The 21,109-nt window shown below is 35.3% G+C and overlaps 1 protein-coding gene across 1 annotated transcript in view; it reads right to left on the bottom strand.

Moving 5' to 3' along the window:
• VPS8 (VPS8 subunit of CORVET complex) overlaps positions 1-21,109 on the bottom strand; it is a 308,205-nt gene that overhangs the window by 174,507 nt on the left and 112,589 nt on the right. Inside the window, exons 22-24 of the mRNA XM_082654910.1 lie at positions 13,841-14,063; positions 10,611-10,700; positions 7,946-7,997 (exon numbers count right to left, since the gene is read on the bottom strand). Coding sequence (XP_082511036.1) covers positions 7,946-7,997; positions 10,611-10,700; positions 13,841-14,063 — 365 coding nt within the window. The remainder of the gene's footprint in view (positions 1-7,945; positions 7,998-10,610; positions 10,701-13,840; positions 14,064-21,109) is intronic.

Below are 21,109 nucleotides of genomic sequence, written 5' to 3'. Positions count from 1 at the left end.
ATTCTTCACTTCTGCTACATTGTTTTTGATGTTTAACATTTATTTTTGATTCTTTCTTAGAATTTCCATCTCTCTGCTTATATTATCCACCTGTTCTTGCATGTTGTCTACTTTTTCCATTAAATCCCTTAATATATTAATCATAGTATTTTTTTTTAATTCCTGGTCTAATAATTCCAATACTCCTGCCACATCTAAGTCTAGTTTTGATGTTTGTTCTGTCTCTGCAAACTTCAAACTCTTCAACTTGCCTTTTAATTTGCCTTGTAATTTTTGAAAGGCACACATGATGCACTGGGTAAAAGGCACTACAGTAAATATATCTTTAGTAATGTGGTAGTAAGGTTTGAAGAGAGGGAAGTGTCCTATAGTCTTGATTAGGTCTCAGTCTTCTGGTAAACCTGTGACCCTGGAATGTGAACTTCACCAGTGCTTCTCAGTTTTTTTCCCCCTTAGGTGGACAGAATGGGTTGAAGGTGCTGGAGTTGGGTATTTTCCTTCTCCCAGGTAAGTTCAGCTCTGATAAACCCACAGCAGGTCAAGCTTCAGCAAAACAGTGTTTCCTGAAGGCCGGCTTTAGTTAAGAAACACAGAATACTCTGACATATTTCAAAATGGTTCCTTTCCCCCATCCCCCTGCAGAAGCACAAGGGATTTTTCTCTGATGATCACTGTGAGAAGCCAGTAGCAGTCCTGGAGGTAAATTTCACAAAAGTGTGGAGGCTTCCCTATGACTGGGTCCTCCTGGAGTTTTTAAATTTCAGACTTGTTCACATTGAGCCTGCAACAAACCATCAATTGCAGTTCAGATTTTCCTACCCTAGCACTGGTTCCTGCAGAGATGTCTGATCCTGTCAGTTGTGATTCTCTGCATCTGCCTGTCTCTCTAGTTTTTGGTGCAATGGTTTGGCCTGTGACCTTACTTCTCTGGCAGATCTAAGAAGAATTGTTGATTTTTCAGTTTGTTGAGCTTTTTACTTGTTGGTAGGACAGAGTGGTGACTTCTAAATTCTTTCTCTGCCAGACCAAAACCCAAAAGTCCCAAATGTTACTTGATCCAACTCAGTTAGCATGGTACATGGTAGCAGTCACTTTACAGATATAACACGTTCATGTTTATTGGCTAATTAGATAAACCTTTATTGCTAGAAATCTCAGATAGGATGCATCTAGCTCACGATATTCCTAGAGAGAATTAAATTTACTTGTTTAACATATCCATCTCCATTACTATGAGTTCAAGGGCATGGAGTCTGTCTATCTCTGTGTTCCTAGCATCCAGCACAGCATCTGGAACATGGAAATGCTTGGTAAATATATACTGAATTGACACAGTATTTAATTTTCCTGACCCCCTTTCTACTTTTCTCTCCCCAAAATCTTTTTTTAGACAATTTTCTGTTGCAAAAGCTCATCCACTCTGTTTGGAATTCTTAATAGTCTTTTTTTTTTTTTTTCAAAGTAGGTCCTTGTTGGTTGGAGTTCTTAATAGTCTACTTTAACTTCTGCTACATATATTATGTGGAAGACAGTTTTCAAGTTTGTTTCAAAAGGATTAGTTTCAGGGCAACTGAAAACGGACTAAGACTAAAGAGGGACTAAGACTCTACCAAATTATCCTCTGTGCTCCTGTCCTTACAGAAAAAAACCCTACAAAACCTGGACATAATATGAAACGCTACCTGAAGCTACTGAAGAGGGAACAGAAGTAGACAAGTCTGGCAGGGAGTTCACACTCACTGGGAAGAGGACAGACTGACAGCCACACAAGTAACTTCACACAGAGGCGGTGGGGGATGGAGAACTCCTAATCTTTCTGGCACAGGGGACCAGAAAAGTGAAGCCAGGAAACCATGAATGTGGAAGAGACTAGGGGAAGCCCAAAAGGGAAAGAGTCAAAGAGGGGATCTCCAAACTATCTACCCACATCCGTGACTGATCCCTAAACCACCATGTACAAACAATAGTCAAAGCAGCTCAGCCATACAGAAAAAGTCAGAACCACGACTGGAGTTCCCTCCCTGAAGGTCCTGAAGTGTGAAGAGAAGCAGACAGGCTCTGCTGTGGAGTTCATGTGCTCAGAGGAGAGGAGACAGGGAGGTATACAAGTAAGTTACCATCACAGGCTTTCAGCCTCTGACTAAGTGCAGTCTGTGTGGCAAGCACAGCAGCAGCTGGGGGCTCACATGGGAAAACCAGCAATTTTTCTAGTTGGGGAAATAGAGAAGGTAGGACATGTGAACAGTAAACAGACTGGCAGAATCTTGCAAAAAGAAAGCCAGAAAGAGGATCCTCAAACTTGACTACCTTTATCACTGACTGATCCCTAAGCCACACACGTGGGACAGAATCAAAGCAGACCAGCTAAAGACAAAGGACCTTTTGAGAAGAGACTGGAGACACAGTAGAAAGCCACAATAGAAAGAGACTGCAATTCAAGCCCAGCCAAGAAAATTACCTGATAAAATAAAGAGAAAAAATTCTCAGTGAAGAAAAATAACAGAACCCAGAATCTCCATAACATAACATTCAAATATCCAGGATACAATCTAAAATTATCCAACATATGAAGGAACAAGAAAATAAAACATATTTTTCTTAAAAGAAAAGAAAATCTAGTCCAATCCTGAAATGAACAAAATGTTAGAACTGATAAGAATTTTAAATCAACTATTATATTTATCCTCAATGAAACAAAACATGTTTCAATGCATGAAAATTTGAACAGATAACTGAAGAGATGCGAGAAAGAAACAGAAACAATAAAAAAAAGAACCAAATAAAAATTACAGAACTGAAAAATACGATTGTGGAAGATAAAAATGCACTGAGTGTATTTAACAGCTGAGTTTACATCAAAGCGTGACCCTGAAAGTAGAGCAATAGAAATCATCCAAGGAGAAGAACAGAGAGGAAAAAAGAGCAAACCAAACAAAACCAAAACCCAGAGGGACTGACCTATGAGATGGTGGAGGAAGAACCTTCAATAATCTGCTCCTCCATGAAAGCAAAGAGAATACTGGCAGAAACAGTCAAAATCAACTTTTCCAGAACTCTTGAAATTAACTGAAGGCTTGCAATAATCCACGGAATGTTTATTCAAGAAAAATGCCTGAATCTCAGTAAGAACTGTGAGCTTCATGGTGGCTTAACATTACCTAGTCCCATCCCCCTTCCCCCAGCTTCACCGTAGCTTTGAAACCAACCGCCTTGCAGCTATGGTAGCTGTGAACACCAGCAACCTAGCAACCACTCCAGGGGGCAAAATGGGTTTGGAGCTCCCCAAAAGCCCATCCTTAAGAGAACTGTCACTATCTAACCTATGTGGCAGCTCACTCAACAGCTCCATTCTCAGGGCTTGTCTTTTTTTTTGTCCTGACTCAGAGCTTACTCTAAGCAAACAGCCCTATCCCCAAGGCACATTATTTAACTTTACAGGTGCCAGAGGCAGTGCCTCCAGAAGAGACTAATTAGAGACCCACCAAAAACCTTAAAAGGAAAAACTGGAGAATGAGAGGTCTGCAGGGGCTTTCAAAAGCTCCAACATATTTCTGGAACTCTAGAAGGACATGTGCATGTACAGGGCTGTGGACATACGCAGGAAAGACCTGTAAAGGCCTACAACCTATGGATGACTTTGAGGATTTGCATAAGCAGGAAGTAAAGGCTAATAAGGCAGAACTGTAAACTGTCTGCCAGAGCATTAGAAACCCCAAAATAAAATGAAGCAAAAGCTGACAGACCCAGAGTGAGAAAGAGACATTTCAACAATAACATTTAGATGCTTCAATACTCCTCTTTCAATAATGGATAGAACAATTAGCAAAAGAGGAACAGGAAAGAGAAGTTTTGAATGAAACTATAAGCCGACTAAACTTAGAAGACATCTATAGAACATTCCACTCAACAACAAAACACATTCAACACATTATTTTCAAATGCACTTGGAATATTCTCCAGAATAGGCTTTACATTAGGCTATATTATAAGTTTCAATAAATTAAAAAAAACAGAAACCATACAAAGTATGTTCTCTAACTGCAATGGAATGAAATTAGAAATCAGTATCAGAAAGAAATGTGAGAAATTCACAAATATGTAGGAATTAAACAGCATACTTCTAAATAACCAATATCACAAGGGAAATTAGAAAATACTTTGAGATGAATGAAAATGAAGACACTACATACCACAACTTATGGGACGCAGCTAAAGCATTGCTTAGAGAGATATCTGCAGCTGTAAACACCTATTTTAATAAAGAGGAAAGATTTCAAATCAATAATCTCGACTTTCACCTCAAGAAACTTAAAAAAAAACAACAAAAAAACCCAAAGCAAGATGAAGGAAGTAATAAGACTAAGCAGAAATAAATGAAAGAGGAAAGAAAAATAAAGAATATCAATAAAATCAGAATTGGTTCTTTGAAAAAAACAATAAAATTGACAAACCGTTAGCTAGACAGACCATGAAAAGAAGAGAGAAGACTCAAATTACGAAAATTAGTAATAAGAGACATCACTATAGACCTTATAAAAATAAAAGGAATTATAAGAGAATACCATAAACACTATATGCCAACAAATTAGACAACAGATTAAACGGACAAATTCCTAGAAATCCACAAACTACCAAAACTGGCTCAAGAAGAAATGGATAATCTGAATAGACTTAACAAGCAGAGACTGAACTAGTAATTTGAAAACTTCAAACAAAGAATATCCCTGGCTCACATGGCTTCTTTAATGAATTCTACTGTATATTTAAAGAATTAATACGAATCCTTCAAAACCTCTTCCAAAAGACAGAAGAGTGAACACTTCCTAACTCATTCCATGAGGCAAGTATACCAAGATACCAAGTATACTTGATACCAAGACCAAAAAAAAAAAAGATATGAAAAGAAAACTATAGAACAATATCCTTTATTAAGATAGCCATAAAAAATTCTCAAAACAAATATTAGCAAACTCAACCCAACAACATATAAAAAAGATTATACCCCGTGACCAAGCGGGATTTATTCCAAGAATGTAAGACTGACTTAACAGAAATCAAAAATCAATCAAGCTTATAAACTGTATCAATAAAATAAACAAGATTATGTTAATAGATGCAGAAAAAAGCATTTGATAAAATCCAACCCTTCGATGTTAAAAATACTTAACAAACTAGGAACAGAAGGCAACTTTCTCAAAATAAAGCAATCTATGAAAAATCCACAGTTAATGTCATATTTAATGGTGAAAAACTGAATGCTTTCCCCTTAGGAGAAAAGAAAAAAGATAAGGATGTCCACTCTTGCCAATTCTGTTCAACACTGTATTGGAGGTTCTATCCAGGCCAGTTAGGGAAGAAAAATAAAAGAAATCCAGATTAGAAAGGAAGAAGTAAAACTAACACTATTTACAGATGACATGATCTTATACATGAGAAAATTCTAAAGAATCCATTAAAAAAATTAGAACTAATGAATGAATTCAGCAAGGATGCAGGATACAAGATCAATATAAAAATCAATTTTATTGGGAATTCCCTGGCATTCCAGTGGTTAGGACTCAGCACTCACTGCCGGAGCCCAGGTTCAAACCCCTGGTCAGGGAACTAAGATCCCACAAGCTGCGTGGTGCAGACATTAAAAAAAAAAAAATTATTCCTATACACTACCAATGAACATTCTGAAAAGGAATTTTTTTAAAAAATCCATTTATAATAGCATCAAACTGAATAAACTAGGAATAGATTCAGCAAAAGAAGTATATGACTTGTACACTGAAAACTGCAAAAACATTGCTGAAAGAAATTAAACAAGACCAAATAAATGGAAAGATATACTGTGTTCACGGACTGGAAGACGTAATAATGCTAAGATAGCAACACTCCCCAAATTGATCTGTCAATTCAAAGCAATCCTTATCAAAATCCAGCTGTCTTTCTGCAGAAGTTGAGAAAGCAAACTGATTTTAAAAGACCAAAATAAATGGAAAATATATCATATTCATAGAAGCCTCTGCATTAAGATAGCAATCCTCCCCAAATTAACCTATAGAATCAACGCAATCCCAAACAAAATTCAAATAAGCTTTTTAAAAAGAACTGCTGAGTTAATTTTAAAGTTCATACAGAAAGGCAAAGGACATAGACTAGCTAAACCAATTTTGTAAAAAAAAAAAAAAGTTGGAAGACTTAAGGTATCTGATTTCAAGACTTACTACAAAGTTCCAACCAAGACAGTATATTATTGGCATAAGTACAGACATATAGACCAATGGAACATAGCAGAGAGCACAGAAATAGACCCATACTTATATGGTCAGTTGATTTTTGCAAAAATCAATTTTTAGCAAAAATTTTTTTTACAAAAAAGGTGTACAGGTAATTCAATAGAAACAAGATAATCTTTTCAAAAAAATGGTAAAGGAACCGATAACTATACAGGGAAAAGCCCTTGAACTTGACCTTGCATCATATATGAAAATTAACTCAAAATGGATTATAAACCTAAATACAAGTGTTAAAACTAGAAGAAAACAAAGAATAAAATCTTTATGATGTTGAGTTGGACAAAGATTTCTTAACCGGAACATCAAAGGTCTAAAACTACTGAAAAAAAAATAAATAAAATGGACCTCATGAAGATTAAAAACTTTTGTTCTTTGAAAAACATGGTTAAAAAAACAAAACGGTAAGCAATGGACTGGGAGAAAATTTTTGCGAAACACATATTTTAAAATGTCTTGTATCCAGACTACATAAAGAACTCTTACAGGCTCTGGTGGGGTGTTCACATGCCTAGAACTCAATAATACGAAGTCAAATAACACCTCTTCCCTACCCTTCTAAAAAGTGCTAAAAGATTTAAACAGATGATTTGCAAAAAAGATACGTGAATGGGCAAGAGCACATGAAAAGATGCTGAACATCACTAACCACCAGGAAAATAAAAATTTAAATCCACTAGAAGGGATAAAATTTTTCAAAGACGTAAAAAGATTGACAGTACCAAGTGCCTGCAAGGATATGGAGCTATCAGAACTCTCATATATTGCTGATGGGAATGCAAAATGGTACAGCCAGTTTGAAAAACCAAATAGTAGTACCTTAGAAAGTAAAACATACATTTACCATACAATCCATCCATTCCATTCTAGGTAGTTGCCCAAGAAGAATGAACACATATGCCCATACAGAAACTTACTCATAGCTAGGGGTCAGCGATGGAGGATAAGGACAACATAAGGACACCTGTGGTGATGAAACTGTTCTGTATCGTGACTTTATCAATGCGAATATCTGGTTGTGAATATCTGGATGTGCTTTAGGTTTGCAAGATGTTATCACTGAGGGAAAATGGGTAAAGAGTATACTGGATCTCTTGTGTCATTTCATACAACTGCATGTGAATCTATAATTTCCTCATAATAAAAAGTTTAATTAAAAACATAACAAAACTCATTCGCAAACATAACAGCATTACTTATAATAACTCCAATCCAGAAGCAACTCGAATGTCCTTCAACTGGTTAACAGATAAACAAATAACAGTACATCCAACCCATGGAATACCATTAAGCAATTAAAGGGAACAAAATAATATATGCAACAACATGGATGAATTTAAAAAACATTAAGCTAAGTGAAAGAAATAAAACACCAAGATTAAGATTACATAGTGTATGATTCTACTTACATGAATAGCAGTAAAGGAAAGTAGATCAGTGATTGCCTGAAGATGGGACTGTGGGGAAAGGTTAGAGTACAAGGGACAGGAGCAAACTTTTTAGTGTGAAGGAACTATATTGCTCCTTCTAAAATTTGATTATGGTGGTGGTTACATGATCATGTACGATTATCAAAGTTCACACTGTACGCATAAAATTGGTGAATTTTGTTATTTAAATAATATTTTTAAAGAGAAAAAAATTAAGGCTTATAAAATTAATACCTGTTAGCGTCTTTCCTGCATTCAAAGGAGGTGCAATGACTCTGAAAAGTTTCTGCATAAAAATTAATAGGAAAACAACATCATCTTAAAAAAATATTTTAAAAAATAATCTAAATCTTATGCTATTAATCACCTTTCTCTGATTGAATTAGTCATTTGCTATTAAGATTAAATATAAAAACTCTTAATGTGGACATGAACTGTTTTCGTAGGATCACTGGGAAATCATTATTGTTCTATTCCTCACTGAAAGAAACCATTTAATAAATACCAGTTAGAAGAAGGTCCTTGTTGAGATCATTATTTCTAATATAAGATATCCTTAGGTTCCTAAAAATGCTTTATTCTTTAAAAAATAGTAAGTAAGTCAAGGGATTAATAGCCCACCAAAAGGGTAAGATTACTTTAAGCTGAAAACATGTGAACAGTCAGCAGCCATAGAAACAAACACCTAAATGTAAGCAGAGCCCCTGAAAACACAAGATTAATGGCAAAACTATGTTGGCCTTCCTGGGAGGGAGTTTCCTATTTAGGAGAAGATTGACCCTTAGCACTGGGAGGTGGTGCAAAGCCAGCTGTGCATTAGCAACAAAAAGCTCAATAAAACTATTCATATTTTCCAAGGAAAACCTAAATCCCTCCCTCACACCCCAAATTTCGTTAAACTGGTATATAAACCTTTACTTCTCTGGTTGTTCAGTGATTTACTCATTTCTGCGTGCTCCCAGTACAACTGTGAATAAACCTTGTCTTTTCTCCTGTTGTCAGTTCATTCGCAGCTCTCTCCCCACCATTCGGGTTTCAGGTGGTAGAGGAAAAGTTGTTCCTCCCAACACAAGGCACTCAGAAGCAGCCAAAACTAGAACTAAAGATTTCAGAAACTATGGTAGTCATCTCAAGTATGATGACACGGTCTTTCATTCTAGAAAATCTAGAAAATTTCAAAAGGCACTACAGTTCCTCTTTTTTTTAAATTTTTATTTTATATTGGAGTATAGCTGATTTACAATGTTGTGTTAGTTTCAGGTGTACAGCAAAAAGATTTAGTTTTATATATATATATATATATATATATATATATATATATATATATATATATTTCTTTTTCAGATTCTTTTAATTTGGACCTTAAACTGAAATGACTAAATGTGGACATGAACTGTTTTAGTAGGATCACTGGTAAATCACTGTGATTTTCAGTTTAAATCTCTTTAAACTGAAATAGCTAAACTTTAAACACTGAACAGTGATCTCTTTTATAGGCAGAGAATTATAAAAGAGCAATCACAGGATGCATCTAACTTCCCACTGCTAAAATCTCCAAATGACTATTTAATAACAAATACCAAGCTCCTGCTGAAAGTCATTAACTTGAAAACTACTCAACACAAAACAAGACGACGTCAATAGAAAAGTGTTCCATCTGAGATGCATAGCTATAAATGCAAACCAGATTTTGAGGAATAAAAAATCCACACAAAACAAAAACTTCAAAAGCAACAATAACAAAAACCTCACAACCATTTTCATCAACATAGAATGCATCAAATTAGAATCTGTTTTCACAGATTATTTTGAGAGAAACTAGAAACTGCATTAATTCTTCCTAATTGTGGTTTAATAGTGGGATGGAGAACATTTTTGCATGCGTGCAGGTCATGGACCTCATTGAAGAGTCAGCTAAGAGGTGTACAAATGTTAAAAATACTTATCTGAAATAGACAGTCAAGGTCAAAACCAGTGGGGAGGGCTGTGGCGCTCATTTGGAAAATGACCAAGAGACAAGAAGTACAGCCAAAACTGAAGGAGTTATGAATTAGAGGGAGATTCACCTACCAAGCTAAATATATTTAAAGAAGACTGAAATATCATAGAATGACTGCTGACTTAATACTGGAGATGGTTTTGGATGTCCATTAAATATGCAAAAAAGTTGAGTGGATGCCTTCAGGAGAAGCCTGGGTCTTCTGATCCAGGTAATGAAGTCACTGTAATAAAGCAATGGGCTAGCAGGGCACGACATGCACCCACAATCCATAACCCATAATTCTGTCTATAAATTTAAGGGAAATAACACGATGAAGATGGGTTTGATTCTTTTTAAAATAAGCCCAAATGCTTTTTAGATGCTCTCTTCTAATGGTAAGGAGAACAAGAAATTATAATGAATGCTATAAAATTCTGAAATAGGAAAAGCAACAAATTAGCAATTGGCAAATCATGACCTCCCACCATTTTCAGGACCTTCCCCTAGAAGAATATATCTACAAAATAATATTACTCAATAGTACCATTACCCTATACAGTAAATATATATAATGAATTTCTTATACCTTTTGGAAAAGCTATAATAATATCAAAACTTTTTAGAAAAAATCTTGAAGTCTAATGGGCTTTTAATTTTATCTATCTGGGCTTTTAATTTTATCTATCATTCCCTGGGATTTAAATACCTACTTTTGCAGATAAAAAAGAAAGCAATAGTAGAAGGTATAAAACTAAAGACTATCTAAAGTCCTAAACAACAATGGGTGCAAGTCTAATAAATCTACAAGAAATTTTAAAGTGATTGGATGAAAACAAACTATTCAAAGCAAATGGAGAGAAGGGAAAAAACATTAATAGACAGTAATTAAATATGCATATAAGTTAGAACGTATCTTACCTCCATTGGACTAATAAATTCATTCATGCCTCTGTTGTAGACATAAATCATAGCATCGTATAGCCGATTTTCCCAACACATGAGAACTACCTGTAAAAAGGAAAAGTTGCTTGGTTCACACAATTGAGCAAATCTCACCAATTACTTTCCTCAAAGCTTTAAGAATGGGGAAGATCTTAAATTCTCTTTCCTAATTTTTCTTATTCCTTCTCTGAAAAAAACTGAAATGGAAGTACTCAAACACAGTGCCAGGGTAAGAGCTGTTGTAGGTTCAATGTTACTTTCAACAGTACAATAGCTACTTTTAAACATCCTCCAATGTCTGATTTTATTTCTTCTCTATCCTCCCCCTTTCCATATCCATCTTACCTTTGGTCACTAGTTCTACAAATATTTACTGAACATCTATATTCAGGTCCTCTCCTAGGCACTGGGGATAAAGTGATAGGTAAGACAAACCCAGAACTATTCTCTACCCTGACAGAACTTCCATTCATCCTGGACACTCACCAAAAGAAGGGGCACAAAATGGTGCATGAATTATGACTTGGGGAAGATACTCAATTACACAAATAGTTCATTTACAAATGTGGTAAGTCTATAAAGGAACTTGACTTGGTCTGGAGTATTCAGAAGGTCATCCCTGAGGGAGCAATATTTAAGTTAGGACCTAATGGATACATGTATGTGAGCCAAAAGCCGATGTGGAAACTAGGGGCTCTGCAGGCAGAAGGAGCAGTAAGGATGAGGAATAGAGATGACTTAAGTATAGAGTACCCTATATACTGTTCCTACGAGAGCTATATTATACTACTGAGTGACAGGAGAAGACCGAAGTGGAAGAGTAGAGGTCAACAAAGGATAATGATAAGGAATAGCCAAAGGGAAAACAAACGACTAGTCTGAGGGAAAATGGAAGTGAGGTGTCATGGGAGAGTCCTTCTAGACAACGGCATGTTCTGGGACCTCTTCTCTTTTCTCACTTTCCGCCCTCTCAGCCAGTGCCATGATCATACATCTCTTTACAGCTTCAGCCCTAACCTCTCCTCTGACCGATATATCCAACCATTGACTTGATATCTTCACCTAATGTCTAGTAGCTATCAAAATAAAATGGCAAAATACAACTCCTGATTTTGTCTCCCAAACTTAGACCTACCCCAGTCTTCCAATCTTCTTAAAGGAATCACTATCCACCTTGTTTTTCAAGCCAAAAAATTAGGCAACAGCCTTAAATTCTCTCTTTCCACACCTTTAGGTCCAATTCATCAGCAAATGAGTTCTACCTCCAAAATGTATCCAAAGTCAGGCCATCTCCCTCCATCTCACCATTATCATCTCTGGCCAGGACTACCTCCTGGACCAGCTCTTAACCAATCTCCTTGCTTCTTCTGTACTTGGCCCCCACCCCTCATTCTGTTATCTATAGGCAAATCAGAGTGATCTCACTTAAAACCTTTTAATGATTTCCCATAGCACTCAGAATAAAAAGGAAAAATCTGTACCTTGCCCTGAAAGGGCTACCTCTCTTTCAACCAAGCTCTGTTTGCCTTTTATCTGTAACTTTTAGCACCCAACACATACCTTCTTTTTTTTTTTTTTGCATTAGCTGTTGTTTTTACCTGTAACAATCTTCTCCTCCAAGATTTTTGCACTACTGATTCCTTCTTGTCATTCAGATTCCAGATTTGATCAGACTCAGTGTTACTTTCATGGTTTTCTATAACTGACCCATCTAAGATAGCCTCTCATTCTCTCTTTATCATACTGCCTGTTTGACTTTTAACATACTTGTTTTCGATATTTCTGGCTTGTTTACTTGTTTGTCTGTTTATTGTCAAACTTTTTTTTGCTAATGTAAGCCTTATGATAAGCCTTGTCCACCAGGGTCACTAAAGCATTGGAGGTCATTACAGACTCTAGTGAAAGTAAAGCTGAAGAATTATTAGGATGTGAATGAAATGGAAGAAGCAACCTAGAGAATGCTTTCAAGAAATGTGGGAAAGAAAGAGGGAAAGGGGTGGAGGAAGGAAAGAAGGAAGAAAGGAGGGAGGGAGGGAGGGATCTGGCTGCACATGGGAAATGTGATATGGCAGTAGCCAAAGGGGAAGGAGGGGAAGGCTTGATACGGAGAGAAGGGAATCTGATGGGGAGATTGGTTTAAACTGTTGTTTTAACATGAAAAAGGGCAGAGAATATTTACCTAGTGTTGGAGAAAAAGCTAAAAATGTTGGAAGGAGAAGAAATTATAAATTTCTCTTATATCAGTGATAGGTAAATAAAGCTAGATTGATAACATGCTCTCACATCATCAGACCTAATGTCAGACATGAAGATTACGCCAAATTACCCACATGACAGAAAGGCATATGTAAAGAGGACCTGGCCTTTGCAAACTTACAGCCATTCATAAAGAGCTTCCATGAAGAAAACGATAAACATTTTCCAAACCCTTCATTTCCATGTGATTGTGCACATTAAAAACAAACAAAAAACGGTCCTTCTAAGTTTGTAAGCCACCGTACTTTAGTTCAATAGGGCTCAGCACCTTGGTACCTTTGTGCCTTTGCTCAGCATTAGGACTGAAGAGTTAAATGAAGAGTTAAGAGTGAAGTGTCTTAGGTCAGATACATATTGCTCCTCAATTAAGGACTTAAAACTTATTGTGGAGACCTCAGATATACTGGAGGTATATTATCAATGAGCTGGCTGATCATGCTAAGATGTCCTAAAGTGTGCTTCTTACACTATGCTCTGCATTTCAAAACTTAATGTATGAAAGTTATCAACTCTGAACATATAAACTAGCTTTTCAAAAAAAATGGCATCATACACTTAAAAGTATTCTATTTTTCACGTGGAAGTGCTTATAGTTGAAATTCACTTGCAGGATGAAAATTGTAGTAGTGAACAAACAAACTGGTGAAGAAGGATAGGCCAATAAGCATTTGCTGAGCAACTACCAAATATAAACCCTGTGCTAAGAGCTCTGGGGGATGTCAAGGAAACTGAAGACTACTGGCTTGCAGGAGTTCCTAATCTAGCTTTAAGTAAAGAGCACTCCTAAGAAATATATTGACAAATATAAGTTTATGAGACCTCTTACCAAAAAGTGCTAAAAAGTAATTAGGGTTGATGAAAGACAAAGTAAGGCCCGATGAGTCAGATAAATATATTCAATAAAGGAATGATGTTTATTCCATAAATTAGTAGACTGCCTATAAACTCACCTGCTGAATGTCTAGGCTGGTGATATCCATATGTACAATGAGGGCTTCCACATTTTCCATCAATTTTTTATCTTGGAAATGAACAATCAAGTCTTTCATTACCTGGGGTGTGATCCCCACCAATTTATCACTTAAAATATATGGTTCAAGGCACTCCAAAAACACTCCTTTGGCCACTGAATTCTCACTTAATTTGTCATACACCTGGCTAAATAAAAGATCCCTGCAACGAATGGGGAAAAATACTTTTAGGAACATTCCAAACACCCATTAAATTCAGTCTACTAAGTATATCTCATCTTTTTCCTATTTCAACTTACGTGCAAGTTTATTAAAAATAGTAACAATATTTGCAAAGAGCTTTATATTTTGAAAAATCTCTTATATATACTATCTTAATTCACCCAATACTTTTTACAAATACAAAATGTTGAATAAGTTAAATTTGCTGAAAATCAGTTAGCTAACAAGTGATAGATTCAGAACTGCATCAGCCTTCTGACCTAAACCCTGTGCTGAATCCATTATGGCACACTGCTGCTTAAAGACAACATCGATATGGGAGCAGGTAGTACAGAGACTATGATGAAGTAAAAAAAAAAATTAAATGGACTATTCACAATTTATCCTTTCCTCTTTCCTGGTATCTAAATACTCCCATCTGATCTGCAAGGCCAATCTGCTTCTTTATCTAGTTCTTGCCCCTTGCTTCCCAAAGGGTTTAGGTAGTGATTATTGATGGGAGAGGAAGAAGAAAATGTTCAATGTTTTAAAAATATGTCTGAAAACTATTTTATTGCAGAAACAAAAAAAACTGTAATTAATCAAATGCTACCACACTCAATAACTGTGTTTTATTTATTTTGTATTTCTTTTGCAAAGAGTCCAGAAATAATTTTAGAGTTCTATTCACCATAGACATAATCTGAATTTTGTTTTCACCCAATATTATATAAGCATTGTCCTAAGCTGCTACTTAACTCTTTAAAATTACTATTTTGTCTAAACACAATGTTTCAATATGCTGAAACATCAGAATTTATTTAACTATTCCTGTAATGTATCACTTATTTCCACTATTTCACTATTATGAGTGAGGCCAAAATGAACATCTACATATATAGTCTTTCCATTTGGAGGCTTAATTCCTTAGTCATTCCACTTTTAGAAATTTATTTAAAGTCAAAAGATACAAAAAATTTTGTGGCACTTAAAATGTATTACTAAATTACCTTCAAAAATCATCATAGCACCAATTTACACAGCCATCAGTAATGTATAATTTCAACAGTTTCAACAGACAATTGTCTTTAGTTTTTTCCCATATAGTTTAATATATAAATTAAACAACATCATTGTTTTCAATTCTTTGATGACTGGCAAAATTAAATGTTTTCCATGTTTCCATTTATACAGTGTATTGACTAATATCATTCACTGATTCTTTAATTCTTTTTTCAAATACAAAAACTGTGCTAATTCTACTTACCTGTTAGGATTGACTGATTATTTATTTGCTAAATGTATAATCCCTATATATGTGCATCATGTCAATTGTGAAAAGTGGTAGATGGTTCATCCACAGGTGTGATCTTTCATGACAAGTTCCACAAAAAGGACAAGGAAGACTCTGAAAGCAATGGGATGGGGTCTTGCCTCATCTGAAGTCCTGGAAGGGGGACCAATGATAAACGGACTGGCTACAACTGCATAGAACCCCATGTTGCTTTTCAATAAACAGTATTTGCAATATCCTGGGGGGAAATCCATATCCAGTTATTTTTTTCTCATATCCACAAGTGTAATTCTTGCATCATTTTCCCCCTTGCTTTATATTTATCAGAGTATTTTTCATGTTAGTTTCACTGTAATCAACAGTCCCTTACTTTTTTTTTTTTTTTTTTTTTTTTGCGGTACGCGGGCCTCTCACTGTTGTGGCCTCTCCCGTTGCGGAGCACAGGCTCCGGATGCGCAGGCTCCGGATGCGCAGGCTCAGCGGCCATGGCTCACGGGCCCAGCCGCTCCGCGGCATGTGGGATCTTCCCGGACCGGGGCACGAACCCGTGTCGCCTGCATCGGCAGGCAGACTCTCAACCACTGCGCCACCAGGGAAGCCTGACAGTCCATTACATTTTTGTGATTACCAATTACTAGCCAAACAAAAGGAACTGAGATTAATGAAGCCTTACTGTAAGAAAGATAAAATAAGAGTAACAAAGTAACTCTTATGAACTTAAAGAAAATGTCATATTTGCTAGCCCTTGCACCCTGTAATGTGTTGTTAAAAACAACATGCTAGGAAAGATAATTATATATTTCAGTTCAGCACAAAAAGCCCTGGGGAGGAAAACTAAAGAGCTACAAATTCAGTAAAGAAAGCATAAAAGTTGACAAACAAGGCACTCCTGTGACAAACTACAGCATGCAATGCGGGTAAGATTAATGGCAAAACTATATGCTTCTTTCTTAACCAGTAAGAGGCTATAATAAAGAAGCAAGAAAAATATAACTCAGCAACTCCTATGTGCATCTCTACCTTAAAATAAAAATAAAACAAAATTTTAAGACATGTTCTCGTCATTCTGGGAAAATATTTATTAGATCAACAGAGAAGGAGGGAAAAAGAAAAGTACATACAAAAAACCAAGGTTTTGGCTCTTGTGTTTCTTTCTGTACTTAGGCATTATACTCCAGGGTGCTGACTTTGTTTCCTGGAACGGCTAATGTCAAAATTGATGTTTATCGCTTCAAGCTTAGCCTCCTTATAACCAGTATAATAGAAAAATCCATTCTGAATAACAGAGGGCCAACAAAAAGGTCTTCTACATAACTTCACTTTATATTAATACTCATATTAAAGACATTATTTGGAGTTTATCATACATAACTTCAAATTGATAGAAAAAATGACCAAATTTACTTTTTGCACTATCAATTTTACAATTAGAAAATGTGAAGAACTCAGCTTTGATTATGAGATAATTACAAATTCAGAGACTGTCTGAAGGGAGCAAGAGCATCAATCCTAACATTTGCCTGTACACTAAATATAAAACCAGAACCAAATAAACAACCCCCCACTACATATAAGTGGGATTTAATAAATCCAAAGTTGATTTCGGCTGGCCTCTTTATTTATAAAATTAAAAACAAAGTTCAAAAGAATAGATACATGTAAATACATATGAAAAGATGTAAATACACCTGAAACTAACATAACATTTTTAATCACCTGAACTCCAATATAAAATAAAAAGTTAAAAAAAAAAAAAAGGGCTCCATATGACCTGGAAAATATGACCTATACAGACAATCCACTTTTTTTTTTTTTTTACCAAATTTCACTCATTTAATTAAAATTTATTGAGAACCTGTTACATGTCTGGCTACTATCATAGACGCTGAATTGTGTGCAAAATGAAAGTTATTTCACTGCTCAAAAAAAAAAAGTTCAAATGATCTTCAAGAAATTATGTTCAAAATACTCTGTTTCCTGATACAAGTATCAGTTTGTAAATATTTCCTTTAAAAAGATATGGCTTAATTAAACTCTGTGAATATACTGAAAACTACCATACTCTTTAAAATGGTGAATTTTATGGTACGTGAATTATATCTCAACATAGCAGTTATATAAAATAAAAAGGCATGGCCCCATTTTTCACCTAGCTTTGATGTTTAGAATTTTAACTTGCAGTTACCAAGAAAATGATGAGAAAACTCAAAACATTAAGTTCCTCAACCATGGCTGATAATTAAAATCTTTCTGTTTCGCAAATAATAATCCTGATGTTAAACAAGGTTAAACAAATACTCTGGCTATCAAAAGGCCACTTCAGGCTCACTTTAGATTTAAGAGAAATAGTTTTGGTTCAGATTTTATATATAATTCAAGTTACCTGAATAATGCCTTCTTTTTGGATATCTGCTTACAGTGATATAAGCTTGAAGTGGTCAAGATCATCTACATACAGCACCTATTTTGTTTTATAATGGCTTTGAGATACAATTCACACATAATAACATAGCATTTATTTAAGCACTTATTTTTAAACAATGTTCAAAATTATGATTATAGTTCAAGTAAACTCTGGACCTATTTTCAAAATAAACTGAAATTATGGCTACTGTTGTATAAGCAAAATGACAAATCATTAAATATCCTACAAAAACCCTTGAGATATTTTATACCTTTTTCTAGTACTGAAAAAATATATATGCATTGTCAAATTGAAATGAAATTGTGTGAGCAGAGACCAAATTATGAAAATAAAGGTAGATCTTCAGAAACAGAATTTTCTATCATTTCTGATTTTAAAAGATTCACAGAAAGATAATAAAGCCAAATTTTAACCAAAAAAGATGTCCATTAAAAAAGATGTCCATTACACACTGATCAGTATGCCCTACAGAGGAAAAGCAGTGTGGTTCCTGCCGCAGTAAAAAGGATTTTACATTATAAAAGAATTCTTACATATGAATAGAAATACATATATATCCTAGTAATATAATATTACTGCTGGGTATGAAATTCTATAACTTATGATACAGAGGTAACAGTGATCATAGTATAATAATGGTTGTGGTATTGAATTAAAATTAATTTCAGAGTATGTACTGTGTTTATAATTTAACCCTCATAAGAGACAGTATAATATACGAAAATAAGAGGACTGACTATAAAACCAATGTACTCAATCAGAAAATATTAATATAAAAGGTATCTGGAGGCCAGTATTGAGTGTCTAAGTGACCACCCTAGAAGTGGAAGAAGTTACTTAAAATTCGCTGAGTACTAGATTATGTTTTGTTTGTTTGTTTTAGTTGTTTGCTATTTAATGTAATTATTGATATATTTTTAAATTTATCATTTATTTTTTCTCCTTGTCTTAACTATTCTTAATTCCTTTTGCTCCTTTTGACTTTTTTAAATTGTATTTTTAATCATGACACCATTTATTACCTTGTTAGTTATATATGTTTTTACTATTATATACTAAGTATGGGTTTAGAGATTATAATCTGCATCTTCAAATTATTAAATTATAATATAAATTAATAAATTTACCACCTTCTAGACAGTGCAAGGACTTTAGAACATTTTAACCTTATTTACCCTTTTCTCCAATTATGTAGTATTGTTTTCATATATTTTTTTCTTCATTTTTCTTCATGTTTTATTCAATCCTCACACATATTGATTATATTCTATATTCACTAACCCACATATTAGCTTTTCCACCTCAATCATTTTCCTTTTATCTAAAGAACAACTTTTGTTATTTTTTTTTTTAACATCTTTATTGGGGTATAATTGCTTTACAATGGTGTGTTAGTTTCTGCTTTATAACAAAGTGAATCAGTTATACATATATGTATGTTCCCATATGTCTTCCCTCTTGCGTCTCCCTCCCTCCCACCCTCCCTATCCCACCCCTCCAGGCTGTCACAAAGCACCGAGCCAATACCCCTGTGCCATGTGGCTGCTTCCCACTAGCTATCTACCTTACTACGTTTGTTAGTGTGTATATGTCCATGACTCTCTTTCGCCCTGTCACAGCTCACCCATCCCCCTCCCCATAACCTCAAGTCCGTTCTCTAGTAGGTCTGCGTCTTTATACTTGCCTTACCCCTAGGTTCTTCTTGACATTTTTTTTCTTAAATTCCGTATATATGTGTTAGCATACAGTATTTGTCTTTTTCTTTCTGACTTATTCACTCTGTATGACAGACTCTAGGTCTATCCACCTCATTACAAATAGCTCAATTTCGTTTCTTTTTATGGCTGAGTAATATTCCATTGTATATATGTGCCACATCTTCTTTATCCATTCATCCGATGATGGGCACTTAGGTTGTTTCCATCTCCGGGCTATTGTAAATAGAGCTGCAATGAACATTTTGGTACTTGACTCTTTTTGAATTTTGGTTTTCTCAGGGTATATGCCCAGTAGTGGGATTGCTGGGTCATATGGTAGTTCTATTTGTAGTTTTTTAAGGAACCTCCATACTGTTCTCCACAGTGGCTGTACCAATTCACATTCCCACCAGCAGTGCAAGAGGGTTCCCTTTTCTCCACACCCTCTCCAGCATTTATTGTTTCTAGATTTTTTGATGATGGCCATTCTGACTGGTGTGAGATGATATCTCATTGTAGTTTTGATTTGCATTTCTCTAATGATTAATGATGTTGAGCATTTTTTCATGTGTTTGTTGGCAGTCTGTATATCTTCTTCGGAGAAATGTCTATTTAGGTCTTCTGCCCATTTTTGGATTGGGTTGTTTGTTTTTTTGTTACTGAGCTGCATGAGCTGCTTGTAAATTTTGGAGATTAATCCTTTGTCGCTTGCTTCATTTGCAAATATTTTCTCCCATTCTGAGGGTTGTCTTTTGGTCTTGTTTATGGTTTCCTTTGCTGTGCAAAAGCTTTGAAGTTTCATTAGGTCCCATTTGTTTATTTTTGTTTTTATTTCCATTACTCTAGGAGGTGGGTCAGAAAGGATCTTGCTGTGATTTATGTCATAGAGTGTTCTGCCTATGTTTTCCTCTAAGAGTTTGATAGTTTCTGGCCTTACATTTAGGTCTTTAATCCATTTTGAGCTTATTTTTGTGTATGGTGTTAGGGAGTGATCTAATCTCATACTTTTACATGTACCTGTCCAGTTTTCCCAGCACCACTTATTGAAGAGGCTGTCCTTTCTCCACTGTACATTCCTGCCACCTTTATCAAAGATAAGGTGTCCATATGTGCGTGGGGTTATCTCTGGGCTTTCTATCCTCTTCCATTGATCTATCTTTCTGTTTTTGTGCCAGTACCATACCGTCTTGATTACTGTAGCTTTGTAGTATAGTCTGAAGTCAGGGAGCCTGATTCCTCCAGTTCCTTTTTTCGTTCTCAAGATTGCTTTGGCTATTCGGGGTCTTTTCTGTTTCCATACAAATTGCGAAATTTTTTGTTCTAGTTCTGTGAAAAATGCCAGTGGTAGTTTGATAGGGATTGCATTGAATCTATAGATTGCTTTGGGTAGTAGAGTCATTTTCACAATGGTGATTCTTCCAATCCAAGAACATGGTATATCTCTCCAACTATTTGTATCATCTTTAGTTTCTTTCATCAGTGTCTTATAATTTTCTGCATACAGGTCTTTTGTCTCCTTAGGTAGGTTTATTCCTAGATATTTTATTCTTTTTGTTGCAATGGTAAATGGGAGTGTTTTCTTGATTTCACTTTCAGATTTTTCATCATTAGTATATAGGAATGCCAGAGAT

This window comes from Grampus griseus, assembly GCF_964374135.1.
Source record: "Grampus griseus genome assembly, chromosome: 5".
NCBI classification, from domain to species: Eukaryota; Metazoa; Chordata; class Mammalia; order Artiodactyla; family Delphinidae; genus Grampus; species Grampus griseus.
Note: the sequence above shows the minus strand (reverse complement) of the source record. Positions and strands in the feature narration are given on the sequence as shown.